Source organism: Mustela putorius, unplaced genomic scaffold (genome assembly GCF_011764305.1).
Source record: "Mustela putorius furo isolate JIRA1106 unplaced genomic scaffold, ASM1176430v1.1 tig00003858_pilon_pilon_pilon, whole genome shotgun sequence".
NCBI classification, from domain to species: Eukaryota; Metazoa; Chordata; class Mammalia; order Carnivora; family Mustelidae; genus Mustela; species Mustela putorius.
This window is the reverse complement of record NW_025422010.1, coordinates 3,219,997-3,239,492: the sequence shown is the minus strand read 5'-3', so window position 1 is coordinate 3,239,492 and position 19,496 is coordinate 3,219,997. Positions and strand designations below refer to the sequence as shown.

The following is a 19,496-nucleotide window of genomic DNA, read 5'->3' as shown; positions in this document are numbered from 1 at the left end:
AACCCTCTTAGCTAACCCAGGCCAGCATCACCCAAGAGGATGGTGACTCCAAAGTACTGGGTCCCTGGACCAGTGCCCAAGCCCCGGATGCACACATGTGGCCAAGTGTGATCCTAGCTCCACCTGAAACCCACTCTTAGGATGGTAGTGATGCCCACCCCAGCTCCCCACCCTTCTAGGTCTTTGAAGTGTAGGACACAGGAAAGCAGTGTGTCATTTAGAAAGAGAACACCAGAGAACACAGAAGCCCCACAGAAAGTAGTTTTCAATCAAGCTTTTAATGAAAAGATCATAAAATAACAGTTTCTCATCACTGTACATTAAGACTGCACGCTTCTGAATGGAGAGATCAGTCGTCGGTGAAATTGCTTTTCTATGACACTTGAGGGCTGCATATCTGCAGCTCTGACCTGAATTTATCCCAACTCTTAAAGGAAGTGAGCTCAATGTGATGACTGACAGCGGCGGTGGCCAGTACAGGAGTGCGATCACGGTGTCCCTCCCCCTTCCGGGAAGGGAAGAGAGTAGGTCGTGATCCCTCTTCCAGTTTTGATTAAACAAAACAGCTATAATCCCATCCCTCCCCCTCCCTCTCGAGGTATTTGCGAATGGGCAGGTGCCCAACCTGGGGTCCCCCCAAGGGGGGAGGGGGAAAACAAGTGATGGGCGGGACACAAGAGAGGTTCCCCTCAGCACCTGGCCCCACGGGGCCCCGCCAAGTGGAGGGGGGGAGCCCTGGGGAATCCTCCCTGCCCCAAGTGAGGTCTGTTATGCAGCATTTTTGAGGTCAATAAATTACAGCAATAAATAGCAAGGTGAGGTAGGGGGACGGGTTCTTGGTAGAAAAATTAAAGTGGTGACTGGAGCTGGGTGGGGGGAGGGGGTCCTAGGAAGGGGGTCCTGGGCAGCCTCAATCTCCACAGTGCACATCCACCCCCCGACCTGGAATGTCACACTGAGGCTCTGGTTAGGTCCCTCTCCACCCCCATCACTCCTGGCATTGGATTCACAGGTTCAGTAACATCTGCCCCAGTGTGACTCTGGGGAAGAGCAAGGGCCTTGGTCCCTTTGAGGGGCATAGCAGGGCTTAGATCCCTTGTCTGTTCTTTGGAGGCCTAGTGCCTCTGCTTCTGCCCCCCTTCCTAGGGGGCGGACGGATGCAGCCACCTCTTCCCTGAGCCCTGCCCTCCTGGCTGCCCAGGCCTCCCCCACTCAAGGACAGCTGTGGGGAGGGCAGCAGGGTCTGCCTGCCCAGCCAGCCCAGCCCAGCCCAGCCCAGATCGCACTCCTGCACGAGGGCCAGTCCAGTGAATACTGACAGGGTGGGGGTGGGGGTACAGCGGGACAGCCCAGCTCCCCCAAGTGGTGACGAACGGGAAATACACACATGGCTGCATGAGGTTCCAAAGTCCGTCTGCGTCCAGATTGTTCATTTCACAGGCTGAGGTGTATGGCTATGCTGCAAGTCTCTGAGATTCTTATTTACTTAAAGGTTTGTCTTTTCTTTTTTACCTTTTTTGCAATCCTGGAGGAGCCCTTGCGGTGGCTCGGTCTGGCGGGAGCGAGCGGTGGCGGAGCCAGCCGCTCACTCACCCCAAGTCTGAGAAATAAATACATTCATCACTGCACAAACATATTGATACAAAAACAACACTGTTCAGAGTGTTTGCACCGTCTGTGTTGGTAAGGACCAGCCCAGTAAGCCCGCTCCCCTACCCCCACTGCTGGGTGGGGGTAGGGGTGTCCCCTGAAGTGGGGACCCACTGGAGTCAACGGAGCTGTGCAAAGGTCCCGGGGCTTTTTGGCTTGATAGGGACCCTCACATCAACCCACCCCGGGGGGTTGCAGGCAGAGCAGGGGAGGTGGGGAATGACCCTCCACCCAGGACCCTAGCCCAGACTCAGGTCCTGAGGCCAGAGCCGACGGCCACCCCCTGCTATGCCAGCTGGCCAGGACCTCCACGGTCCGGCCAGGAGGCCTGGAGGCCGGTCAGCACCGGCCCAAGCTCTTTGGTGCCAGCTGGGCTTTGAGAGGCCTGGGGCTGGGGAGGAGGGCTCAGGTAAATCCGGTGGGGGGCTCCATGCCGGCGCCAGCCCCACAGCAGCCCCTCTGCCCATGAGCCGACTCAGAAGGGCCTCCAGCGGAAGGTGGGGATTCACTGGGACTGGCCTTACAGCTGCTGAGGTCTGAAACTGTAAAAGTTTATGTAAACAATGAGATAAATATATTAGTATCTTTTTTTCTGAGCCCATTGAGGTTCCATACTCATTCAAAATGTGCTTTGGTTTAAAAAATAGGTTTTGTGAATTTGGGTATGAGCTTTTTTTTTTCTTTTTCTTTTTTTTTTTTTTTTTTGTTTTGTTTTGTTGTGTTTATCCTCTTTCCTACATGACATCTGCTATTTTCTCTGTTTCCTGTTTCTCCGAAACATTCAGGAATTAAGTGACTAAAGCAGAGAACTGTAAGCCGCCCTTGGCCTCCAACGGCCTAATTTCCTTGTGAGGCTCTTAACACATGTCCACGCACACACTCACAAGCACACACTCCACATGAAATCAAAAGAAAAAGAAAACAAAACCAAGTGTTGTGTTAATCAGTCCCAACCCTCCCCACAAACCCTTAAAATCTTAAATAGGAAACTAGTGTTTTGCTTTCTTGTTAAAATACAGAAAAGGCTCGATACAATACTCAGGTGGGTACAATACTATGTCGCATGAACGTCGTTGAGTGAGGGGCCTTTGCGCCCAGTCCCTGAAGCTCTGCAAATGAATCACCTGCTCTCACGGGTCACCTCACGGATGCAGCCGCCCATGGCCCAAGAGGCCACACACAGGCATGCGTACAACTCCCGTGCTGTACAGACTTTGTGTCATGTGGCTTAAGTGCTGACGGAGTGAAGTGGGGTCGGGAGGGCAGAGGAACCCTGCCCACCCCCCAACCTGACTTCTGGGAACACGAGACCCTGGGTCCAGTGCTCCCCTCCCACCCAGAGGGAGTTAAGACCCAACTTGGGGCTCGGGGCACCTTGAGATGGGCTCAGCCAGGAGCCCTCACTTGCAAAACACACCCTGCACCATTTGGGTCCCTAAACTCAGGCTGTTTTCAGCTGGAGGGTCTCTGGAGGGGTGAGGGTAAAGGATGACTCTGGAATTTTTTGGTCTGAACTTAAGAGTAGGAAGGGGAAAAAAAAAAAAAGAAACAAAGAAACAAAGAAAAGAAAAGCATGAAGCAAAATGAAGATTCAGCTGCTGGCCCAGCCGTGTGGCTCCAGTCAGCCAAGGATAGTGGGGCCAACCACAGCGACCTTGGTCTGGCTTGTGAGCCTGACCCCTGGCCCACAGAAGGGTCCTGAGGCTGAGAGAGAAACCCCACGTTGAGGGGTGAGGGGTGGGGACTCCAGACAGGGCTTAGCCAACTAATGGCATCCAGCCTCTTGCCGGAGCAGCCAGGACCGCCCCCAAGAAGGTGCCAAAGCAGGGCAGGCCTCCTCCCTGTCCCCCCGGGGTGAGGGGGTTTGCATCACTTTGGTCAGTGTCCCTCCATGCCTCTGCACTGGCCTGCTGCTCCTCCAAGTTCTGGCTCTCACGGTCCCAAGGGACAGGATGGGGGGGCTCACTTCCACTTCATCCTGGCCCTGGCAAGGGAGCTCCAAGTAGCTGGCTCCAGCGGTAAGGCTCCACGGCCCGCTCTCCCACGAGGCCGGAGCACACCCCTTGCCCCCCAGGCCCAGATCAGGGGCACACACAGGCTCCCTGATGCTCAGCAACACACTCAGAACACCCACAGGGTGGACATGGCAAGCAGTATGCTCTGGGGAGCAGAGCCCTTCTCTGAGAGCGCTGGGGGTGGGAGTGGGTATGGTGGGGGTGCCCAGGAGGGTAAGCCCAGCTCACTCAAACGCACGTCTTCCTGTGCGCACCAACAGGAGGAAAACAAGTGTCATGGCCTCAGCTGCCAGCCACCAACATACTGTTCTTGTGGATTCAAGAGGTAGCAAAAGGTCAGAAGTCTCTCCACCTTTATCGGTAAGGAAGGAAGGAAGGAAAGCTCGATATCTGTCCACATGCGCCACACACACTACATACATACATACATACATACATACATACATACACATGTACATGTACACACACACACACACACACACACACACACACAAAATGATAAAGAAGAGTACCGACGGCTCTGGCATCAAATCCAGCCTCCCCCCTCCCCCCACAAATCCCAGACCTTCCAGTTCCAACATTCACATAAACGTTACACTGGTTTTTCTCTTAATAAAAAAGAAGTACCTCTAAACAAAGAATATTCCTCAGAAACTATAGGAAAATCACTCTCTCTCCTGAGGCAGCCGAGGCAGGGCTCGGGGCCCAGGGAAGCCTTTGGCCAATAAGGGCTTCTGGGGCCTGGAGGGGTGGGCGCCCCTCAGCCCGCAGCCGGGCGGGGGCGGGAGGGGCAGTTGCCCCTGTACATTCAGTCTGCAGACCCAGGCTCAGCCCCGAGGGGCCGGGAGGAAAATAAACTCTTGTTGGTTTTGGTTTAAAAAACAAAATTCAAAAAGAAAAAAGGAACAGATCAGTAGGAATAACAGCAACATAGGCCCAGAGGGCTGTTTAGCTGTGGAGAGGTAGGCGGCGGGGGGCCCCCTGACTGTCCCAGCGCCAGTGAGCAGTGACCCCTGGCTCAAAGAAGGAGGGCTCTGTCCCATTCCCTCCAGCACCACTCCCCAAAGAGCCAGGGTGGCCCGCACACAGACAAGCACTCGTGCACGCACACAGACAGCGCCCCTGGCCATGGGACAGCCCTGCTCCTCCCCAGCGGAGGGAGGCCCCATGGCCCCCTGCTCGGACCCGGCCTGCGGGAAGGGGGCCAGGTCCCAGCGAGACCCCTGTGACCCACTCCCACAGACGCTGCAGTGGCCCTCCCGGGGAGCCGGGGCAGATTCGGGAGGTAGACTGCACACCAGCAATGCGCACCCGGAACTCGGGCCCATCAGCTTCCCTCCTCTCGCTGCCCTTGTACAGACTGTCCATTAAAGCTCTGGGTGTGGGGGGGGGCTGGCTGCGGGTGCCACCAGGAGCCACCCCCACGGGACTTGGGGGTCCCAGCCCCTCCCGCCCGGCCTCCACGCGTCTTCCTTCCTTCGGTGGGCTCCCGAGGGCGGGTCTGCGGAGGGCAGCCTCAGGCCGGGGAGAAGGGTCTTTGGCTTCTAGGAGGGGGAGGTATGCATGCGCAGGTGGCTGATGAGGTTGCGCTGCTGGGTGAATTTGCCCCCGCAGAGCTGGCACTCATAGGGCTTCTCACCCGAGTGCACACGCATGTGCTCGGTGAGGCGGTACTGGCGCGTGAAGCGCATGCCGCACTCATCACAGGCGAACGGCTTGAGGCCCAGGTGGCTGCGCATGTGGCGCGTCATGGTGCCGCGCTGCGTGAACATCTTGCCGCAGATATTGCAGGGGAAGGGCCGCGTCAACCAGTGCGTCTTCTCGTGCTGCCGCAGCGTGGCCGGGTCCTTGTAGGTCTTCTCACACACCGAGCACTTGAAGGGCCGGGGCTCGGCTGCATAGGCTGCGCTGGGCGCCGACAGGTCCTCGGCCTCCTCCTCGGCACCCCCACTGCCCGTCTCGTAGGCACCCTCCTCTTTGATGAACAGCTCCTCCTCCGTGTGTGTCTCCACATGGGCATTGAGTTGCTCGGAGCTGGGGAAGCCTTTGGCGCAGGGGATGCACACATACAGGTTGTCCCCATAAGACACGGTCTCGTAGCCCTCCTGCCGGTACATGTAGTGCGTGCCGGCATGGCCACTGCCCCCCTCGCTCCCGCTCTGCCCGCTGTCCTCACTCCCGTCCTTGCCGTTCTCTTCCTCCTCCTTGCAGGGGTACGGGGGCTCCGTGTAGGGCCCACTGGGGCCGCCCCCTCCAACGCTGCTGGCCAGGATGCCATTGGGAACCCTGTCCCCTAGCCCCTCGCCCTCTTCCCCTGGGCAGGGGCCCTTGGGCCCCACTTCCCTCCGCTCAAAGGGGGACCCCACCCTGGGCTCCTTCTTGCTCCACTCCTTCTTGCGGGCCGAGTGCCGTAGGCTCTTCCGGGGCTGCCCACCGGGCCCCTCCAGCAGGCTCAGGTGGTTGTCCTCGGCCCCCTCCAGATCCATGGGCTCATTAGGGGTGCCCCCCAGCTCAGCATAAGAGGCACTGTTGGCAACAGGAGGGGCGGAGGCTGAGAGGGGCGAGCCGTGCTGACTGTCACTCAGCTGGGCCGGGTCCTCAGGGGTCAGGGGAGGACCAGGGGTGGCAGGGGGCAGGGGTGGGCTCTTCTTGGACAGGTCCAGGCCCAGCTCCTGCTCACAGCCCCCGCTGCTCCCATTGGTGCTGCAGCTGCCCAAGCCGGCCTCCCCGCTGGCTGGACAGACAGCCCGGCCCAGGCCATGGACATCCTCCTGGCTGGAGCCTCCGAGGAAGAGCTCATCATCAGAGCCTTTGGCCTGGGGGAGCTCCTGGGGGGTGTGGGCCCCCTTGCGTCCATCCACGAGTGCTGGATACCGTGCCTGGATGACAGAGGCCGTGGACAGCCGCTGGTTGCGGGGTGGCCTTCCCATGCCGGAGGCACCCACCCGTCCAGAGCCAAAGGGCTTGCCGACTCGCTTGAGTTTACGGCGGCAGAGTGCTGCCAACTCGGGCAGCTGGAGGTAGCTGGCGGCAGTGAGGAGAGTGCTGAAATTGGGCTCAGCCGGCTGGTCGCTGGGCAGCAGCTTGCCCGTGTAGATGAAGTCCAGAATCTGCTGGAACACCGTGGAGCTGACCATGTCTGTGTCCAGGTTGATGAGGTTGTCATGCAGGACCAGGGATTTGAAGTAGATGCTGCTGGCGGCCAGGACATTCTTGTGGGCGCGGAAGATGGAGTTCTCCACCATGATGATGACATCACACAGGAAGCCCTTCGTCCTCTGCTGGTTCAGCTGCAGCAGGAGCTGCTTGGAGTGGCTGGGCAGCTCCATGTCGGGCCCCATGTCCCCACGCCCCGCCCACGCGTACCACCTGCAGGCAAGAGTAGGTGCATGGGCATTAGGCAAGGGCTGACAGGGTGGGGCTGTGGTGGTGCTCAGGGGAGGCCTCATTGGGTATGGCACCCAGGGAGGGAACTCACACTATCCCTGGGGACTCATGCTGCCCAAAGAGGGTCATGGGCTCTGGTCCCATGTATACAGAAGCAGAGGACAATAGTCACGTGGTGCTGAGCAGAGAAAATGGGATGTAACTTTGGCTCCACAGCCCAGGGCACTGTCTCCACGCTAAGGAAGTTGACCGCGAGCCCACAGTGGACTCAAAAATGACAAGCAGTGGACCATGAGGTGCTGGGAAGCAGTAAGGACCGAGGTGAGCAGAAGTTCCCAGGTGGGCTCACTTCTCACATGGGCATAAACTTCCCAAAGTTAAGGACAAGCTAGAAACTGAGATTTTCAGGTTAATCCTCCCAATGCCAAATAAAGGCCCTTTTTCCTTAAATACCACATGAGCCAAATCAAATAAGCAGCCTCCACTGTGATCTCTACCCTGCCCTGGGTGCTTCTCAAACCCTAGTGGCTTCCCAAGCTTTCGGATTTGCCAACGTCAGAGTCCTGCCTGCAGACACTGTGGTCCAGCCGCAGTCCCTTACCAGTGTCTGCTTCCATCCCAAGCGCCTCACCCCCCAGGAGGGCCCTGAACACCCCAGTCCGGGTCTCTAGATGCTGAGCAGAAAAGCAGGCCCGACCAAGCCCCTGGCACCACCGGGCCCCTGGGAAAGGCAGCCAGCTGGCCTTGCCAGACCAGCACAGACACTAACTGACGTCATTAATAAACAGAGAGGCCTCTGACCCCCACGGGAACTGTACAGGTGGGCTTTGTAACAGCATGCACGTGGGTCACTGAGAGTGGGGTGCTCTGACCAGGCACCCACCCAAATGAGCAGCGGGACCTGAGGCACAAAGGTGTGGCTCCCTACTCCCTCCAGCCCCTCAGGGGACATGTACCCTCCCAAAGGCAACTCTGTGCTATGCAGCTGACAAGGGTGCTTTCATGTCATCTGGCTCAGGGCTCAATCTCTGAAAGTGACTGCTCAGAGCCTTGCCCCACTGGGACCCCTCTGCCACTACCAGTGTACCCAGTCCAGTCCTGCCTCCCTTGGGGCAGTCTAGAGAGATCACAACCCTCGCTGCCTTCCTGTAACACAAACACTTCCCATGACCTGCTGCCCCATGCCTGCCCTTATTTGCAAAGACAGAGGAAAACCCTAATACTCACATACACCCCAAAGGCACCCTCAGAACTCACTGTGAACACACATGGGTAGACACAGCTGCAAGTTAGCTCTCAGGGCCTGATGCTAGATAGTGGGCTCAGAGGCTAGATAAAGCCTGGGTCCTGAGGGAACCTACCCTCTGCTGCTCCCTGCCCCTCAGCCAGCCAGGCAGGACAAAGAGTCGGATGCAGTTTCCACACTGGATGGGACACCCAGCCTCAGGGAAATGCAGTGTCAGCCCCACCAGCACTCAGGATACCTGGTACTCCCAAGCTGGCAAGAGGACAAGCCAAGGGCAGGAGGTCCCATTCTCCAAGAGCCTGTGAGCCACAGCAGCCCCTCCTCTGCAGGCTGAGGGCCATGGGCCCCAGCCTCCCCTCCACGCTATCCAACACTGTGTGCACACAAAGAACCAGGCTGAGAACTGCAGGGCTGAGGGCAGCCGAGCTAGCCCTCCCCCAAGCTCCCCCCTCCCTCCATCCTGCCAGTTCCCCCTACCCAGCCTACCGGAGTGCCAGGGGCCCAGAAACCATGTGAGCAGCAGCCAGCGGGGGTGGCCTCCTTGAGCGCGTGGCCTCCCTGGGGGTGCATCAATGCCTGGTCACCTGTGGAGGAGAAGATGGGACAGAGTCACCCAGACAGACAAGGGAGGGTAGGAGGGACAGCGAAGGGAAGGCACTTGGTGGTCCTAGAGCCCTCACTCCCAGGAAGATCTGGGGTCTCTGTGGCTGGGACACCAGGGGCAACAAGGCAGGGGACAGCAGCCCCAGTACCCAGCAACAGTCAGGCCCAGTGGCAGGGAAGGTCACAGATCTGGAGAGCTCAGCAGGGCTGACACTGTCCTCCCACCCAGGAGACTTAGGGCACTCTAAGGGCTACCTAGGCCTGTAGGGGAGCTGGTGGCAGGAACGGAATTCCTGGCAGGCAGGCATGGTGGCAGGAGGCCTGGGCAAGGCCCTTCTCAGGCTGGCTACATTTACATAACAAAAGGTGAAAATTGGAGGCACTAGTGCAATAGGCTATTTATAAGAACCAGTCTCAACCGCTTCTGGCTCTCCTGCCTCCTTCCCTTCCTGATCTGCTCCCGCCACCCCCTCCCTGCCCAGAGGGCCCAGCCCCCTCCTGCCTGGCCCAGTCTGACCACATGGTCTCCCCTCACAGGAGTTTCTGCAGGCCAGGCCTTTCAATACCAGCCCGCCAAAGCTGCTGGCAGCTGCCGCCAGATGCGAAGGGTCTCCTTCTGCCCCCTACCCACCCCAGAGACACAGGCTCCAGAGAGGGGGATCCTGAGGTTCTGGCTTTTTGCACCCCACTCTAGCCTGGGCTCCCTTGGAATGGAGCCAAGGGTGGGGGCAGAGGCCTCCAGCAGCCTGGAGCCCATCCCTGCCTGCCCTTCCCCCACCCCCAGGGCCAGGGAGGCTCAGCAGGTCCCTCAGGAATGTGACCAGACCCGGGGTGCGGAGTGGCTGGGAGGCCTCAGTTCCAGCCTGCCAGCTGTCTCTCTGGCCCCCTAGCACAGCTCTCTTCTCCTGGGGCGGCTGGAGGGTATGGGGAAGTGAGGAGGGGGAGAATGGTTAGTCCAGGTCCATCCCCCTCATGACCCAGATGGCAGCAGAACCAGCCCTGTTGGTCCAGAGGCCTGAGAGCATCTGCGTCTGCATTTAATGAAGGCCCAGATCCCTTGCCTATGTAGAGAGTCTGGGCTCTCCTGCCAGGTGACACCAGAGGTAGCGAGGTGGCCAGCAGGACAGAATAGAACTCAGGCTAAGAAGGGGTGGGGGGCAGAGACCACCTTAGCATTGGTGAGAGCAACCCTGAAAAATGAACAGGGATCTCAGGGCAACCCAATCCCTGCCAGGGCACAGCGTCCACACAGTGGCCCCTGGTTTAGCCCATACCAGACCCTGCAGATAGGATTACCTGCCTTCATCAGAGATCAGGCCCACAACCACTGACCACCATGCAAAGCTAGAGCAGAATAGGACTCGGGGGCTTCCACAGGTTCCCACTGCTTCAGCCTTGCCACCCACTTCACCAGCCACTGGAAGGCAGGGTGACTAACCAAGATCTCCCAAACTGGATCAGATAGCCTGGGGCCCAGTTTCCCCAGAGGGACTCCATAGGACAGGGCAGAGGGGCCTTCCAGGTGCCCTCCACGGGAGGGGCCACAGCAGGGCTGCCTGCTGGGAGTTCACAGTCAGCAGGATGCCACCATACCTGCCTCCCACCCCAGGCCAGGCATGGACGACCCCTGCCACATTCACAAAATGTTAACCTCACCACAGGTGTGGGGGTGCCCCACTGCTGCGAGGCCAACACCCCTACAAAACATTGCTCTTTTCTTCCCAGAAGAGTTAACAGCAGGGAATCCTCTGCCCTAAAGCTCAACACCACGTATAGGAGCAAAAGAAGCCAATGCCTGAGAGGCCACAGCCCCAGGGAAGGAGGCAGGGTGTCCGGTAACTAGAAATTGGACTGTGGGGACTGGCCCCATAAGCTGGCAGCGCAGTGCCCCACTGGGTACAGGGGCTTGGTGCTCAGTCCTGGCAGGAGCCCAAAGGCTGGGATAAGGACACCGCCTGGCACCAGCTCCTGGCACCCAGCAGCCCCCTGGCAGCAGGCCCAGGCAGCGTGCCTATCAGCCCCGAGGATCCACACCCAGCTGAGAACCGTTGCGCACTGGAGCGCTGGCTCCAAGGAGCCCAGGATCTAGGACAAGGGGATCATCAGGTCCTCCTCTGAGGCAGAGACCTAGCCCATGGCGGGGGGAGGTGGGGGGGTGGGGGGTGTAAGACTCTAGCTAGGTTGATCCCAGGGAAAGGCAGCAGGAACCCAGTCCCTGGGGAAGGCCAGCTCCAGCTTCTTGTGAACACAGAAGTTAGAGAGAATGAACAGACAGACCTGGCTCTAACACCTGGATTCTCTTCCCAGGTCCTTGTTTACAAAATGGTCTACCTACCCAGCTGGGCTGTTACACAGAGAACCACACAGGTCTCTGCTGAATTCTCATGTCCTTCTCTCCCTCTCCAAGTCCCTGCCACAGAAAAGCCAAAGGTGCGTCCCCCGCAACACACACTCTGACGGTGAGGGCAGGTCCAGGACCCAGACATCCCAGACTTTTAAGACACACACCCACCAGGCGAAGAAGGCCAGGCCCACAGAGCTGAGCCAGGAGAGCTGGCCGAGCTCCCTGCACCTGTCTACCTCCTCAACTATAGGCATGAAAGGCCTGACCAGGCAATGCCATCCTATGTAAAGAAATATCTTGGCAGCACAAACACCCAATCAATAAGTGAGATTATCACTGAGAGTGTGGCGTAGAAGTACAGGAAACCTATAAGTTTCTGTAATATTCAGAATTAAAAATAATCTTGTATTACTTTTAAAATCCTGGGGGAAAAAAGTAGAACTGATGCACAAATATGGTTAAATCTCAAAATTGTAATATTAAGTGAAGAAAACCTTACACTCAAGAGTAGAGATGCACAATTCTATTCATTTGAAGCTCCAGAAAAGGCTGAACTAGTCCATGGTAGACAAAATTAGGAGACCCTGTAGAGGATGAGGTGAACACTGTTTGGGAAGGAGCATGAGGAACTTTCTGGGCTGCACATGACTCGATTATCTTGGTAGGAGTCTGGGTTACAGAGGATGTCTCACTGGTCAAAATTCAAGGGGTTACCTGAAATTTGGGTACCAAGTTGCATATAAATTTTACCTCATATTGAAAAAAATTCCAACAAGATAAAGAACAGTGGTTTCCACAAGATATGCCCTTCTCAGCAGCTCCCGACCAGCTAACGCTCACGTAGCCTGGAAGAAACTCTCAAGGACAGAGTGGTCTCAACAGAACAAATCTGTGTCCCTCCTGGTTCCATGCTGGCTTGACAGCCCTTGTGGGTCTTCAACAGGTAGTCAAAGCCCAAGGCCAAGGATACTCCTAAGATGACTCCACCCTCTCCCCCCAAAACACCCCAGCCAAAAAGCCAATGAGGGTGGCAGAGGCACGGACCCATGGCCTCCTAGAACAGTGCCCTGTAAGGAGCCACACTTGCCCATGATCCCAGGCAGTCTACAAAGCTTCAAGGGCTCATGGGAAGGCTAGAATGGGGCCAACCTCCATGCCCCTTTTCCTAGCATCCCACAAAAAGCAAAGCATGCTCTGGCCCAGCCTTTTAAACACCATGAGAGGAGGTTTTAAAACCAAAGTGATCTTTGGGGCGGGTGGCTCAGTCAGTTGGGCATCTGACTCTTGACTTCTGCTCAGGTCATGATCTCAGGGTCATAAGATCAAGCTAGTCAGTCTCCATGCCACACTTGGCATGAAGACTGCTTAAGATTCTTTCACTCTCTTGTCCCTCAGCTCGCTTGTGTGTGCTCTTCCCGCCACCAAAACAAATAAATAAAATCTTAAAAAAAAATAGAGTTACATAAAATTAAAGTGATCTTTGCTTAAGCAGAGCACCCAGGAGAACAACTCCAACCACCTATCTGATGGGAACTGCCCCGACTTAGTGTGGACAGCTACTGTATCCAGAGCCTGGGCTCCAGGAGGCCTGGGCATTCAAAACTGCTCTGTTCCAGGGTACCTGGCTGGCTCAGTGGGAAGAGTAGGGGACTACTGAGCTCAGGGTCGTGAGTTCAAGCCCCACACTGGGTGTAGAGATTACTTAAAAATCAAGGGGAAGAAAAAAAAGATAACTGTTCTGCTCATTCAACCTCCAGGGGTGCCCTCTGGTGACCAGACTGACAGCCTCACCTCTATGGGGCCTGCATCCTTCCTGGAAACAGAGTAGCATGCTCCACCCCCCACGATCCCACCCCACACCCAGGAGCCAAACCCAAGGTGTGGTGGCACAGGGTGAGCTCCTGACCCTCCCGAGCAGTATGCTCCAGAAAAAATGCTGTCCTTTCTACCCCATGTCTAGCCTCCTACAAGCAGGAACAAGTACCCTTCCCCACTCAAGAGGCAACTGTGGGCACCTTAACTGAAAGGCCTCCCAATATCACAAAACTTCTCCACCTCCCTCCCAACCAGAAGGGTGGGCCCTAGAAAGGTGAAGGACAGGTAATGGGGGCCCACCTGCCTCCCTTCCCTGGGCCAGCTTCTTTACCCAGATCTCCTAGAAATTTCTGCTATCCCACCTCCCTCTGGTGGCCCTCTCTCACTGTCTTGAGCAGGACTTCCCACAGGAGTCTTGGAGCTATGTGGGGGGCCCATTCCAAAGCATCCAACAGGACCTTATCTCCTTCAGGACCTCCTCTGAAGAAATGGTGACACAGGAATCTTGGGCTACCCATCACCCAGCCAGAGCTCCACTGCCAGGTGGGAGACACGAAGCATGCCAAACGGAGGGGTAGTGCTGGGCAAGGTACAGCCAACCACAAGACAGCTTCCAGATCCACAGGGGTTCAGCTCTTCTGTGTCAGAGAGGGTCCTAAACATGCTGGCTACTGTGCCCCCAAGCCTGAACCTGAGGTCAGCATGGGCCCTTAGTCACAGCTGACCTGAATGGTCACCTGGTACTCCAGGTATGGCCCTAACAAGTACCTCTTCCTTGAAGGCCTGGCCCCACCCAAGCTGCAAAAGAACAGCTTGAGGGCATGGCGGAGACAACCTGGAAGGTACAAGCAGGATCCAGAAGAGCCCGAGGCCCAGAGCCCAAGACCCAGCCCCCAAGCCACCAACCAGCCCTGTGTGGCCGGAAGCCAAGGACTGCATTCTCCTGGCTCAATGGCCTGGAGTCCTATTGTACATCCCTCCTCTCTCTCTCTCTTTTTTTAAAAGAGAAAGTGGGGAGAGGGGGAGAGAGAGAATCTCAAGCACACTACCTGCTGATCATAGAGCCCGGGGTTGGGGCTCCATCTCACGACCCTGAGAGCACCACCTGAACTGAAGTAAAGAATCAGCTGCTCAGCCAACTGAGCCACCCAGGCGTTCCCCTCTGTCTGTCTTCTCTGTATTCCTCCACCAAGTCTATCCATCCCATTCCCTTGGGAGCCTCTCTCCCCTTTACCCACCCACCCAGGCAGCACCACACCCTGCCTCAGTCCACCCTCTGGGGAAGACTGAGGTGTTATCTCCACATCCAGGGACAGATAAGCACTGGGGGTTAAGGAGCTTGCACAAGGTCACAAGAGCAAGCAGGCAGCAGAATGAGGACTCAAAGCCTGGTCCAAAGCTGATGTCAGACCCTCGTTACCCCATGGACCACACACCTCCCATTCCTTGGCAGGGACAGAGACACCACTTAGAGAAGCACAACCCTCCATGCGTCAGAAAGAGGGTCTTGGTCTCCAGCTCCACCCTCATCTACCCCTGCCCACCACCACCCACCTGCCCATCACAGCAGGGCCCCAGGCGGCTGCGTTCTCCTGACCTCAGTGCATAAGGTCACCCCAGTTCCTTCATCGCCTGAGACTACTGAGAAGCTTGGGGCTTCAAGTGACAAGGTGTCCCCCACCTCTGGCAGGCAGGCTGCTCTGGGTGCCCAGGCTGTGCCTGCTGTTCTTCTGAGAACACCCCTGGCCTCCATGACCTCTCTGGCCTGTCCCTCCAGGCACTGGCTGATGGTGGGTGGGACTCAGTGCTCTGGGCAAGCCCAGCCGCGTAATCTAGCCCAGACCTGGATGCCAGCCAGCAGCTCCTGGCTCTTCTCCCAGACCATCCTCCTGGAAAGCAACAGGCTCTCCGACTGCCAGGAGCCCAGCCCTCCCTCCAACGCAGCTTCTACGAAATAAACATTTGGGTTCCACTCAGTGCACTGGTGATATAATCATCAGGGACCCAGCACTGGCATCCTTCTCGGTCCCTCAGGCTGGCCCTGCTGCCCACCCATCGGCTCCCTCTGAACAGCAAGAGAAGGTGTATCCACCCCAGCCGGACTCTGAGACTGTCCTGAAATTGCTTCAGGCCCCACAGAAGACCCCATGCTGCCCATTATGGGCCAGGGTTGACCACCTTCATCTTGTGCAACTCCCATCTGAGGGGTGGGCCAGCTCATGGGTAACCCAGCACCATGAGAAAGGGCTGGTACGAGGAGAACCCTGGCAGGAAGCCGAACACTGCACAGCCTGCAAACCTTGCTTCTCCAGGGCGGCCTTGGGTCTTCTCCCTCCCATCACTCCTGGCTTTGGAGCCAACCAGAAGCAAGGCCAAGATGGCCTTGGGGGCCTGTAACTGGACTGGGTTACCTGGCACCAGATAAGGCACAAGGCAGGGTGCCACCAGAGGGCGAGGTCTTGCAAGTGTACCCGGCCAGGCCAAGCCATAAATGCCACTGGGGAGAGGCAGGTGAGCGCTAAAGGGGAACAGCAGTTTAAGATTATGATTATTACAGGGGCACCTGCATGGCACAATGGTTAAGTGTCTGCCTTCAGCTAGGGTCATGATCCCAGGATTCCGGGATCGAACCCCACGTCGGGGTCCCTGCTCAGGGGGAGGCCTGCTTCTCCCTCTCCCATTTCCCCTGCTTGTGTTCCCTCTCTGTCTCTCTCTTTCGCTCTATCAAATAAATAAATAAACTATTTTTTTTTTAATTTATGATTATTATTACAAAAACTATGCTCACTTCCAGACTCTCCCCCACACTGCCCTCTCCTTGGGAAGGGCCTGAGCTACTGGTGAGGGGCTATCTGGAAACAACAGGGCAGGAGCCTGGAGGCAAGGAAGCACCCACGGGGTGCTCTCCCAACAGGAGAGCAGAGCTGGGGACATCTGCCATTCCCATCAGGCAAGGAACCAGGGAAAACCCAGAAGCTACTTCAGTCAGGAGGAAGAGAGGCCCCAGCCCTGAGCCCTAGTTCCCCGAGGTCTGGCTCATCACAGGGCACGGCCCACGGACCAGCAGCTACAGCAGCCCCACCCTGGCTCTTGCAGGAAGCACAGCTGCCCAGGCCTCACTCCAGACCTCAAACCAGAACTGGCATCCTAACCTCACGGACTCGCATGCACATTGAGGTCTGGGAAGCGCTAAGGTGGGTTCTAAGTTCTCTACTGCCTCAAGAGCCCAATGCTCTCCAAGCAGTAAACGCTCAGCCACTGGGTGTTGAGAGGTAGATAGCGCCCAAAGGGAAGACATCTTTTCCCAGATAAATGAGCCCAGAGTGATTAATAAAAACGATGGACCTCGGGAGCACCTGGATGGCTTAGTCGGTTGAGCACTCAACTTCAGCTCATGTCACAATCTCAGGATCCTGGGACAGCCCCATGTAGGCTCCCCATTCAGTGGGGTGTCTGCTTCTCCCTCTGCCCCTCTCCCCACTTGTGATGCATGCACACTCTTTCTCTCAAATAAATAAAATCTTTTAAACAACAACAAAGTAAATAAAATAAAAACAACCAACAACGGTGGACCTAGAATGTGAGACAGAGGTGGAGTCTGGTTACCAGGCATCTGCAGAGACAGGACGTGGCCAAAGGCAGGGGGCGCTGGGTTTGCGAGGCAGGCAGAGCCCTCAAGGGAGGAGACAAGCAGCACTGCACAGTGGTAAAGAGGTGGAAATTCCACCTGCAAGGAGCTAAAAGGGCACCTGGAAAGCCTGGGTAACTCGCTGCAAGAGACTATCACAGCATCTCACCTGCCCCTGGGGACACCCTTCAGATGAGATAATGAAGTCCCAGAGGCAGAGAGAGGAGTCACCGCTGAGTCACAGTGCTATAACTGCCCGCCCATGGCTCCTGTAAAGAAACTCCAACTCCACAATTTCAAAATCAATCCTAGCAATTAACAATTTCTTATGCCAACTAAGGACTCTTAAAAGAATTAAAGCAAAACAAAACTAACCCAAACTCCTACCATCTTCTATCACTGTGATGTCATACAAAAAATATTTCATGACCAAAAACCAGGAAGAGGGGCATCAGGATGGCGCAATCAGTTAAACATCTTGACTCCTGATTTTGGCTCAGGTTGTGATCTCAGGGTCGGCGAGGCTCCCATGTCCGGCTCCAGACTCAGCACAGAGTCTGCTTAAGATTCTCTCCCTCTCGCTCTGCTCCTCCCTGCCTCGTGCTGGTGGGCGCATGCTTTCTCTCAAACATAAACAAATAAATCTTAAGGGGTTTTGTTTTGTTTTTACTTATTTCAGAGAGGGGGGGGGCAGAGGGAGAAGCAAACTCCCTGGTGAGCAGGGAGCTCCATATGGGCCCCAATCCCAGGACACTGGGATCATAACCTGAGCTGAAGGCAGAAGCTTAAGTGACTGAGCCAACCAGTCGTCCCTAAACAAATATTTTAAGAAAGCAAGGGGCAAGAAGAAACACCTCCCAATGTAGGGCAGTCCTTCCCAAGAAAGGGCAGACAACCCTTCACCCACATGGCTGCTGCAGGCCAGTCAGAATTCTCAAGGCAAGCCGGCAAGAAACATTGCCCTGCCCCATGACACAACTTGACCCTCCTGGCCAGGGTAACAGCGACAGCACCCAAAAGGGGAATTAGAGAAAAACAAAACCTGATGCCAGACAGTAGAGATGAAGCTTCAATTAGCTGGCCGAAAACTAATAGAATATTTCCCAAGGAGGAAAGAGAAAGGTAATATTTTAGAATGAAAACATGCAAACCTTGTGGTCCAGAAAACACACTCCAAGGTACACCAAAACCCACGCAAGCATGTGCACAGCAGCCCTGCTCAGAGGAGCCCAACACCTACCAGACAGGGGAGAGCTGAAGGTACTGAGGCTGTTAGCCAGCCATGAGCACGACTGACCATCTGCACAGGACCATACAAATGTGCCTTTTATAGGTTAAAAATAGCTAATTTTGTTGGCAAGGTCACATAGTTAGATTTACACGCACGTAGACAAGTCTCCTGAGCATACTGCTGACCAAAGAAGCCAGGCCCAAAAGACTATGTGATGTGATTCCAATCATGTAAGTTGGAAAGCAGGCAGCACAAGTCCAAGGGCGAGGGAGGAGAGGGGGAAGACAGGGTGACTTAATGGACTCACAAGGGGGGCCTGGGGTTGTATTTCTCATTCTGGACACTGGTTACACAAGTATGTCCATCTGTAAAGAACCCACAACTGCACGAATTGCCTCTGTACGATGTACCTGAATATGATACAGGGCACAGAAACATTCAGGATGGGGAGCAGGGCCCAGTCTTGGTCCTCATTAGCAAGTAGACCCAGGTCAGGAAATAATCTCCCTGAACCACCAACTAATAATAATAATCACATGACAAGAAGCAGAGCACTGGGGCACCTGAGTGGCTCTGTGGGTTAAGTCAAGGCCTTAGGCTCAGGTCATGATCTCAGAGTCCTGGGATGGAGTCCCACATCAGGCTCTCTGCTCAGCAGGGGGCCTGCTCCGCCCCTCCCCCACCTCTGCCTACTTGTGCTCTCTGTCAAATGAACTCTTAAAAAAAAAAAAAAGCACTGACAGAACAAAATGGCCACACCCAGAATAGAATGTCCATCTTGGAACAGAGAACTCCGCAGACCAGGCAGGAACCTATAGAACACCTAGAAACCACCATAAAAATCAGTGTCTCAGGGAGCCTGGGTGACTTAGTTGGTTGAGCGTCTGCCTTCAGTTCCAGTCATGATCTCGGGGTCCTGGGATTGAGCCCTGCAGGGAGCCTGTTTCTCCCTCTGCTGCTCCCCCTGCTTGTTCTCTGTGTCAAATAAATAAATCATCTTAAAAAAAAAAAATCAGTGTCTGGAACCCAAAACAACAACAACCTGCTAGCTGGTACTTCTACAGAGAGAAGCTCCAGTATCAAGCAAGCCCAGAAGAGAAGAGAAAATTCAGAGTGGCAGGTGAGGTACAAACAGGATACATTTCCACCAACGCCTGAGCGGGTCCCAGAGCAGCCAGCTGGGCACGTCAAAGGAAGGAAGCCAAGGAGAAACCAGAAGAGGTCATCCGGAATAGGAGGTCTAAGGGGGCTGCTGCACCAAGGGACAAGCCCCCTTGGCTCCAGTGAGATCAAACCCCCCAACTCTCAAACAAATGACTCAAGGAACTATAGCCAAAGATCAAAGATGAAAAAAGAAAAAAAAATGTCGAGTAGAAACATCATAGGCACCCAGTTGTTTTCAAGAAGCCATTTTTAGGGGCACCTGGGTGGCTCAGTGGGTTAAAGCCTCTGCCTTCGGCTCAGGTCATGATCCCAGGGTCCTCGGATCGAGCCCCACATCAGAGAGCCCGCTTCCTCCTCTCTCTCCCTGCCTCTCTGCCTACTTGTAATCTCTGTCTGTCAAATAAATAAAATCT

The 19,496-nt window shown here is 55.8% G+C and overlaps 1 protein-coding gene across 1 annotated transcript in view; it reads right to left on the bottom strand.

Annotated features, from left to right (window-relative positions):
* Positions 1–259: 259 nt before the first annotated feature.
* HIC2 (HIC ZBTB transcriptional repressor 2) overlaps positions 260–19,496 on the bottom strand; it is a 33,170-nt gene continuing 13,933 nt past the window's right edge. The window contains exons 2-3 of the mRNA XM_045065271.1: positions 8,785–8,882; positions 260–7,034 (exon numbers count right to left, since the gene is read on the bottom strand). Of these exons, the coding sequence (XP_044921206.1) occupies positions 5,210–7,034; positions 8,785–8,810 (1,851 nt within the window). The 5' untranslated portion in view covers positions 8,811–8,882 and the 3' untranslated portion in view covers positions 260–5,209. The remainder of the gene's footprint in view (positions 7,035–8,784; positions 8,883–19,496) is intronic.